A 10,244-nucleotide genomic window follows, 5' to 3' on the forward strand; every position below is an offset into this window, starting at 1 on the left:
ATCGTAACTGGGAGAACATTGATTTTTTTTTTATTCATTTTCGAATATTTTGGAAAGGGTTGCTTTTTTAAACACTTTATAGTTTTAAATAACTAAAGCGAGGAGTAATGAAAAGCACTATATTCAAACGATAGCAGAATATTCAAACGACGTAAGTGGCTATAACTAAATTTTTGTTTCATCATTTAGTTTAGAAAACATTTTTCAGATATTTTAACTTAAGACTTAGTTAACGATGATTATCTGCACAAATTTCGTGTTAATCAAAGTTACCCTGATGATCAAAGTTTCCCCAGTTTAGGGTTCTTAATAACGTTTCGAAATTACTTTTATACGTCGAAATCGACTAAAACTGGTGGAGTTATTCGACTTTCAAATCAGTTTGGCATAAAAAAATTTGAACTCATCAAATTGAAACATAATTCACGAAATTGCTAATTTATTTCTATACCATTAAGAAAATTCCAACTAAATAAACACACATAGTTTTTTGAGTGCAGGAAGATGTTTTTAGATTATTAATTGTGAGATTAAAAATAGGTAGAAACTATAGCGATTATCAAAAAATAAAATATCTAAAAACAAGGGTTTGTTTTGTTTTTCAAACTTTTCTGTATATCTACTCTGATATCTATGATTTCTTACAGATCAAAGCCCAACTCATATGGGCTGTTCCTCATGAATTTTCAAGTATTTTTGGCAAATATGAGATCAACTGAACTAATCTCTGTTCTGCACAATGAGTTTTTGTGAGAAAAGTCCATTTTTCTTGAATATTTTACTACGAGAGTGCTAGCAAGCCAATATAAAACGATAATTTTAATGAAATATGCAAATAAAAATTATTGTATAGCTTATAGTTTAATTTCTGTAATTTTTAATTAAATATTTAGATTATTTCCATTTTTCCCATAGCAGGAAATACTCTTCGATGTTACATTTCTGAAATGAAACATCGATTATTTTCCTCCCCTAAACATTCTTCGATCGTTGGGCGGCTACCCTTCAAGCCGTTTCTAACGTGGACGCCATCACCCAAAGGGTGGATAATTGAGCTTTGCACTTCCGAAGGAAACATGGCTAATTTTAAATCGTTCAAGCCAATCGAATCGGACAAACGTCCACACCGATTGAATTCTTTGGCGATGTTTGTGAGTGATGAGGTTTTAAGCTGACCAGCTTAACTTGCGTGTATCTTTCTTGCAACCGGTAGTTTGGTGTCGTCCAACTCGATCTTCGCCATTGCACACCTGTATGTAAACTACCCCAAACCGAACCGGATGATTTAGCAGCTACAGTACAATATGTATGCGATTTGGTTTTGGTTCGGAAAATTCGCTCAGAAGGGGCGTTGGCTGCGTGTGGGTATTTGTTTTGAGAACCTCTCTTGGCTTCTAGTTTCTAGTAGTTAGGGTTTGGAGTGAAGTAGTTTATGAATAGTTGATCCGCCCGGCTAAATGTCCTCGGGGTCGCCAATGACGCGTTAAACAGAACAACATTATAACCACTTATATGTTCCTAGTTTACAAACAGCAGGTAAATATGAGAACAACCAGCAATAGTAAGTAGTTCTTCACGCACGATCTAAGCCAAAAACCTACTTTTGATGTGTATGGGTAAGATTTAAACTATCGATCGTCCTTTGTCTATATACCGACTATTTTAATTAACTAGAATTGCTTCGGATGGAAAACAAAATTTTGTAGCTTCTAGAATGGCTCGGTATAAAATCAAAGTCTTTAGTCCAGAACGGCATCAGAAGTCCATTTGCAATAACGCGACCAACAGCCATTCGGACGGAAACGTTCTTTTCAGTAAAGTGATTTGACCAATAGTTTCGTCACCAAAGAGTCAACAAAAGTGTACGAATAACGCACAACATGTTGAGAGTGAGTGAAAATTGTTTGTTTGTCACCTTAGAGGATAACCATTCATGATTTAGATCATCTTTGATAAGGACTGATACTATCAAGTGAATATGAAAGATTCAAAATCATTTTAGTGAAAGTTTCCATGAGTGCTGATGAAATGAACTTATCTGGAACCAACCGTTCCAAATGATGTGTGTGGAAAAATGTGTGAGACTGCCGGGAATAAGAGCTGAATTATTGGTTCGGTTCCAGAAACTCAAATTTATTTGAAGGATTCGTGGGGATCTTGGCCACATCGATATAAATATATACAAAGCTGTTTGTAAAATTCACACGAAAATGTAACGTGTTTAAGGAACAGTGCGATCTGAGACAGGAATTTAAGGACCGTCCGAGATTACATGATATTAACCATGTGATAAAAATAAATCAAGAATGAATGAAAACATCATATTTTAAATTATCTGATTCAAAAGGATATTTGCCGGTTAACGCCCAATTTTTGCATCGTATTTGAATGTGTAAATGTTATTTTTTTTTTGTATAATAGATTCAAACTATACTTTACTTAAATGTAGACGGAAAAATGGGGAGATTTGATCCAATTTTATTGTTTTTCTCATATGTAAAAATTTATAAAATTCCTGTTTTTGCACTTTCGGATAGCATGTTATTTCAATTTAATTTGCTCCATAAATTAAAACGATACTAATGTCCAAAGATAAATTTTTGTTATAATTTTTTCATGATTGGCAACATTTGAATGTCTGTATGTAAATAATCTACCATGGGTTTAATCCGTGCGCAGTTTCGCAAACGTATGCGCTGAATTGCATTTTTTAGATTATTATTTCAGCAAATCTGCAATGCAAACCACCACATACCCGACACCATGGCTTCGTGTGCTTTTTTTAAATGAATGTTTTTCGTGTTTGTGTATGTGTTATATGGAAGAATGAGTCAATCGTTTAGGCAGCCGTTTAAAAAATTAGTAACATTTACCACCACAGTCGCTGTTAATACATTTATATAAAAAAAAGAGATTATAATCAATGAATCGATCTTACCTTTGTAAAAGTCTTATCCTATTATCCATCTTACCTTCTTACAAATTTTACCTTCTTACCAATGCTTTCCAATCATCCAATCATTATATTCACTTATTGTTCGTTGGTTATCAAAATCTTAAACTTTTTTCACTAAATTTCAGAGATTCTCGAGTTTCGCCTTTTTTTGTTTTCGATTTCAGTTACACCTGCTGCAAGTTTCGCTCAATTGATCGGCCGTTTTTGTTTTGGACAGGGGGAAGGAAAATTAAAAGGGGAGGGAGACTGATATTTGCTGTATCGTTTTCTGTATCGTTTTTTTACTATTTGTCAAAAAGCCAGTAACTGTTGAAAAGATTTGTAATCCTTCAAATTTTAATTTTAGATGATCAGTTTCGTGTAGCGAGTCATGCAACTCAGTTGTTTAGGTGCTAAATTTAGATTAAGCTATATTTTAGAACAACCATTAATCAAACCATTTTTATTTATCAGTTTCCAAACTTTGACGAAATCTGAGCGACTCAATACGCCTGATAATGCAACAATTTGCCAGAGCAAAACAAAACCTAATTAAAACGTTGTTTTATGCAAAACAAGTGCTTTTCAGCATCAGTTTTATAAAAATCACTAAATAAGAAAGTAAAATTTTGAACCTTCGCACTGGTCGGTGGATGGATGAGAGAAATTTGACATTTGAAAGATTTTTTTCTTTTTTTATTCAGTCTTCCTCCCCCAGGTTTTGGTTTTGAAGTTTCGCCCATTGGTTCTACACGCAAAAACTAATTAGGCCGTTTTGTCACACACGGTAAACTCAGTTACGCCTTTTGGCCCTACACGAATAGAAAAATTAACCTCATTTTGAATAGGGATGACTTCACGTTTCAACGAAAATGCATCAACAGGAAGTTTCGATCAATTGAATTTCATAGATTTTTGAAAGTTTTGAGTAATTTTAAGATGAAACCGCGTTGATCAGGTAAAGTGCAACCGCGTCCATCCGGAATGACCGTTAACTCGATTTGTTTACATTTGGCAGTTTCGCCCTTTTGAAATTTTACGCTAGATTTAACAAAAGCTACACGAAGGTTTATTTATTACAATGAACAAATAAATACATGAAGCTTTTACCGCAGGTTAAAGATTATCTGTGTGGTTTAATATATTTAGTTTCCACCTTTACTGGTTGAACAAGCTACTTTCAATTTAGGCAACACACTCAATAATTTTTTTCTTGGTATTAAGGAAATTTGTCAATCGTTGTACAGCTTAGTACATGAATAAGGTTTTTATGCAGTATTTTAGATATTTCAACCGAGTTTCTTGTTGACTGTACTCTTGCAGGAATATTCATCAAGATCCAAAATAACAAGAATTAGAAAAATGTGACATCAACATTTAAAAATTCGTTTTGAATACGTTGTCTGTGCCCAATAGTTGCACAGGAAAATTTTATATCGTGCCCAATATTCATTTTTCCCGATAGTTGCACATCTTTAAAGCCTTCCAAAGGCTCAGCCACCAATGAAGAATGGAAAAATTTGGATACAAAATCACATATAACTTTAAGTTACCAATTTTAGACACTAGAATAGTACTTATCCTAGGTGGAATTTTTTTTACAAATTCACGAATTCCTGCCGTTGGGTTGGAACGAAAAAATGAGCTAGAAACATGAAATTTAGAGTTATTGAAATTCCATAAAACGTACTAAAAATAAATCTGATAAAAAAGTAGTCCCTTCATAGCTGAATCAGATTAAGTGTGCCTAGGGGTATTTTACCCTCTTAAAAGTGCAATCTGCCCTCTTTTCCACATTTTTCAACAAGTATAAAATTTATTTTATTTATTATTATTTAATATTAATCACAAAACTTCAATTTGAAGATACATGGTAAAAAAATATATTTAAAAAAAAATTTTAAAAAAAATTCAATGGGAGCTCAAAGTTAATGGATAAAATTTGCATAAAAAAGAAGGCTAAGAGGTATGTAAGAGATTGTTAGACGGTTTTACCCTGACTTGACTGAATATTTTGCAAAACAAATAAAATCAAATTGAGTTAATATTATTTGGTTTTTTGGCTCCAAAACGAAATTGTTAGAGGGAATTTAAGTCAAATAAACAAAGGTTATTTTTTGGAAGCTTGAAAACGGTTCAAAATCTGCTGATATGATTCGGTTAGAAAATATTGATTCAAATGTTTTTCTTCTTGTTTTTTGTTCAATAGTTCCAGGTTTTGGTTAAATTTTTGAGGATATTGCCGGATTTTGGATAGTAAATTTTGAAATCAAACGACCGGATTTCGTCAGGTTTGTCCAAACCGGATAGGTGCGGGATAAAATTTGACAATCTTACTATCACAATATCAAACATAAAAAAAATCAAATTTTTGAAAAATTTCTTCTAAGTGTCTTTGAACTAAAGTTAAATGATAGAAAATCAACGTTGTGTGCAAAAATTATAATAATGTTGAGTGGAAAAGCTCAGAAATGACTAAAACTATTAGGTGAACGTAAGTATCAACTTATTAGACGCGTTAAAAACATGACATATCAAAAGACAATTCGAGTTTTTATCAGTTTTATGATACCAATGAAAAATCACATCTTTTAAAGGGTATAAATAAGGCGGCCAGGTTGAAAACATATATGAGTGAATAACAGTGGAACAAGAGATGAACAAGCAGACCAATTACGGCACAATCCGAGATTTGCTTTAGTTCAGTATGGATCGTATTCTTTTTTTTTTTCAAAATCATAATTGTCCAACAAACGTTCCATAAAGAAAACGGCTACAAAAAATGTTTTGTTCTGACGTTAAACATTATTTGCCGTTGAAGAAATCTTAAGGAAATGGTCAACAAATAGCACAGAAAACACGCAAAAAATGCAAGAAGAGATTCAGGATTAATTTTGGATTGAAAGATGGCTGAATAATTGACAGTTTAAGTCATCTTGAGCAGCGATGGGGCAGGGGACAACGATTGGCAAGTCACCTTATTTTTTCCGATACCCAGACCAAAAAAGGAATGAAAATCAAGACGATTTTCATCCGTTCATCATGAGAATCGGTCCGAAATCGGATACTGTTTTGATCCAAAATCTCGTGAAAATGAAACACTTTTCGTACGACGCAAGACCTGCCAAGAAAAACTGACCGATTTCGAATTAAAAACAAACCGAATCGTAATGAAAACCTTTGTTTTTTGACAGTTAACGGTCCGATGGAATAATCGCTACCGATCTGGGTATAGATGGATTTGAATTTAATGATTTTTTTTATAATTTTTATCTTGACACTCTTGCTGACATCGAACCGTGTAAATTCATAAGTAAAATTGTAAGATATATGATTTGTGTCCAAAATTGATAAGACAATAGTAAAAACATTGCTTTCTCTGATTCGAAATTAGCATATGTATAGCATGAGCCGACTTCTCTGTAAAAGATTTATCAACCCCTACACTAGAGGCCATCGGACCTTTAAGCCAATCGATCGACTGATGATTTCTCTAAAAAATCTTAAAACCATGATAGTAATTCAACAGGAAAGTAAAAAAGTAGAAATTTAAATGAATCAATGCGTCATTTGTGCATGTAGCTATCACGTCCGTAAATTGTATGGATGATGATCCCTTTGGCAAAATTTTCTGAATTAGTTTATTTGATGATTTCCCTTTGGATTTTCATTCAATGTCTGTTAGACCAAATGTACTTTGTTTTAGGTTCTTCTGCCTTTCTTGTGTTCAACTAGCTGATCCGATGTGCTTTGCTACAGCTGGTAAAATTAATAAAATTTTTAAATCTCTTTGATAATAAATGTCAAAAGCAGGATAAAGAAGAAGCAATCCCTTAAAATGAGAGCTGCAACTTAAGTTTTGAACTGCAATACAAAGTAGATAAATTCTAAGTTTCTTAGAGTTTTTATTCTTTTTCATAAAAATTGATTTAAAATTTGTTTTTCTATCATTATTTTGTATGTAAAATTTAAACTTTGCCTTAATTAAAAGTATTTAATTCTACCAAAATATAATTTTTTCTTGTTTACTTTGTTCCTAAGCCGCCCGCCCTCCTGTCCCCCTCTCCCTCGGCCAATGTGTAGAGGGATCTTTGACTATCTGAGCAACAAATCTTTGCTCCAAAAGTTTTTTTTAAACCAATTTTTTTTTTGTTTTTCTTTTGAAAACTACTTGAAAAAAAAGCAAAGCCTCTCATTCCCTTCTCGCCCAACCCTCTAAAAAAGGATGAGTTTTCAAAAATAATATAAAAAATTCTCGCATCTGAATAACCTCTCATGCCAAATTTCGTTTCATATACTTGATAAGTTCGTGAGTATTCAAAAAATATACATATGTGAGACTCCCTCCTCCTTGCTTATCTTTCCACTAAAGGAAATGAGGGTACTAATAAAAACGAGGGACTCCAAAAAATTTCGTACACAAATATCCAACAAATATAATTTGCTCGATTAGTTCTGGAGTTAAGCTAAAATAAATTATAAGAGGCCCCTTTGCCTGTTACCTATATCCCTACTAGAAGAAGGAAGGATCTCCAAAATATTAAAAAAAACCATTCCTCGTTCCATTCCAAATTTGTTTTCATGTGTAATGGGCTCCATTGCTAAGTATATCCCTTATTTTCACCCTCCTTTGGAGGGAGAGAGGTGTACCAAATAATCAATAGAGATATTTCTTGTTCTCAGATACCCTTCCATGTCAAATTAAATTCCTTTTGGTTGATCAGTTTTCGAGATATACATAAATAAAACCTCTCTCTTCCAATCCTACCAATGGCAATGGAAGAGATTATAACCATAAAAACGTTTTTCGTACTCAAATACTCTACCATGCTAATTTTGTTTCCTTTCTATTGATCAGCGCTCGGGACCTGCAAAAAACTTTATTGGGGCCCTCTTCCCTCTTGCTATTCCTCCAAAAGAAAAAAAGGGGGGGGGGGCTGAAACAATTCCAAAACATTGCCTTTTTCAAAAATCCTCTAATATCAAATCTGGTTCCCTTTACTCGATTTGTTCTCGAGTTGCGCCAGAAGTTTAACCACTGGAAGGAGAGAGGGGTTTCAAACCATCCTGGATATATTTATCCAGACTTAAAGTCTGTCATATGCCAAATTAAATTTTATTTGGATAATTAGTTCTCTAGTTATTCAATCATGTTTTTTTTTGTTTATGAGACCTCTTCCCCCTTACAAAGAGAGGAACCTCTTTCTGGCTCAAATACACCCACCTGCCAAGTTTCATGCAAATCGGATTAGTAGTTTCCGAGTCAATAAAGACAGATGACAGAAATTCATTTTTATTGAATTAATTACTTTCGACTTTTTAACGGCCTGCGATTTTAATCAAACAACTATTTGAAATACTCGACGTTTCGACCGTTTTTTGTAATTTTTTTCAAAGAACTATTCTTTTAAAAGCCGAAAATAAGTTATTCAAAACATATTACCGGTCGGAAAAATTAATCAAACCATTCATTTGTAGTATATATTTAAATTTATGGAATTTTTGATTACTAACGAATATTAAACATATATTCTATTAGTAAACACTTAGATAATACTCGTTCTCCTTCCATTTTTCTAGTTTGTATCAGCTCTGGCCATTTTGGCATCGACCGTCAAAGCCAGCCCCATCGAACCTGCTCATTATTCGTATGTGGCCACTCATCAGCCATATTACCAGCCGCAGCAGCACGCATACCCGGAATACTACCCGGTCCAGGCCGTAGAGTCCTATCATCATCAACCGGAACCTCATCACTACGTCGCTCAGCTGCCTCAGAAGCAATACATCGAAGTCGACGCCCATGAACTAGCCGGGTTGGGTCACTACACTGGTCACAGCCAAGGCTACAGTGCCCTGTACGGTGGAGACAACCATGGCCATCTTTATCACGGAGGATCGTACAACGGAGGCTATGCCAACAAGTACAACGACTACTACGCCTATCCTAAGTACAAGTTCGAATACGGCGTCGATGACCCACACACCGGAGATCACAAGAAGCAGTGGGAATTCCGCGACGGTGATGTTGTCAAGGGTGAGAATAATCACTGATGCCCTCCAACTGAGTGCATAACTATCCAATGCTAATTTATTCCTCAGGTGGATACATGCTAAAGGAAGCCGACGGAACGACCCGTGTTGTTGAGTACACTGCCGATGACCATAACGGTTTCAACGCAGTGGTTAAGAAGATCGGTCATGCTTATCATCCGGAACCTCACCATGCCCCACAACACTACTCGCAGAACAACGGATACGGATACCTTGGTAATTACGCTGGAGCTTATGCCAGCGGTGATTACTATGGCAAGGGTGCCACCAGCTATACCAAGGTCTGGAAGCAGCATTAAGGAAGACCACCGAATAGGAAGACCCACCCCCTACTGGATCATCGGATACTCGAGATAAACGTTTCTGTGTAGCTTACTATTTATTTATTCATCCCTCCCCCCTTACCGCAAACAGTCATTAAGCAGATTTCGAAGGTGGCGAAAAGTTTTAGTCAAATCTTCTCTTCACTGAGATCGACGAAGTTGAATATATACGAGCCAGATGTCGCTGATTCTCGATACAATAGCTTCGGAACCACTCAATCAACAGGTTACGATGGATTGTAGAGTTAAATCAGGCCTAAGCTCCCAATAAAAAGCAAAGTAAATAAATGGATCTGTGATAAGCAAAACTGGATTTTATCTTCTTATTTAAACCTATTCTTATTGTTTCCAATTATCTCTGAGTGCGTAGGTAGCGAAGTTACGCCTTTTTCAGCCTGAATAGAACTACGTGTGTAAATTATTTCAGTCATCAATTTCATCTGGATAGCTCAGAACAAATTGATCTTATCCCTAAATTCTCCCCGATATGATCGTTAGGGAAAGACGATACCGCTTTTATTTGGTACTTCCTCTCTTTACATATGTGCCATTGTGATTGGCCAATCGTTGCACAGCTAAGCACATTATGTTGGTTTTTATGCTGCATTTTAGTCGTGTCAACAGAATTCACTCAAGTTTTTTATCGATTGTTATCACACAGGATTGATCAACAAGATCTAAAAGTTCAGGTGATAGAAAAAAGTGACCTAAGTCATTAAAAACAGCTTGTCTTTGCCCAATAGTGTCACAGGCAAAATTGATGTCATGTCTGATGTTGTACGATTTTTTCCAATAGTTGTAGGGGAGAGTGAGGTATCGTAAGCCACTTTTTTTTCTTGCCTCATAACTTCAACAGATATCATCAAACATACCAGTTTCAAATTTATTGCGTTCTTGGTAATAAAATTTTTCTTTTTAAGTATTCCATTTAT

At 34.8% G+C, this 10,244-nt stretch overlaps 1 protein-coding gene across 1 annotated transcript; it reads left to right on the forward strand.

Moving 5' to 3' along the window:
• Positions 1 to 1,754: 1,754 nt before the first annotated feature.
• On the forward strand, positions 1,755 to 9,620 carry LOC129754087 (uncharacterized). Its single transcript, XM_055749955.1, has 3 exons — positions 1,755 to 1,889; positions 8,516 to 8,972; positions 9,038 to 9,620. Exons 1-3 carry the CDS (start codon positions 1,881 to 1,883, stop codon positions 9,286 to 9,288), a joined length of 717 nt encoding a protein of 238 aa, XP_055605930.1. The 5' UTR covers positions 1,755 to 1,880; the 3' UTR covers positions 9,289 to 9,620.
• The last annotated feature ends 624 nt before the right edge of the window (positions 9,621 to 10,244 follow it).

The sequence above is a fragment of the Uranotaenia lowii genome, chromosome 3 (genome assembly GCF_029784155.1).
Source record: "Uranotaenia lowii strain MFRU-FL chromosome 3, ASM2978415v1, whole genome shotgun sequence".
In the NCBI taxonomy this organism is placed as follows: Eukaryota; Metazoa; Arthropoda; class Insecta; order Diptera; family Culicidae; genus Uranotaenia; species Uranotaenia lowii.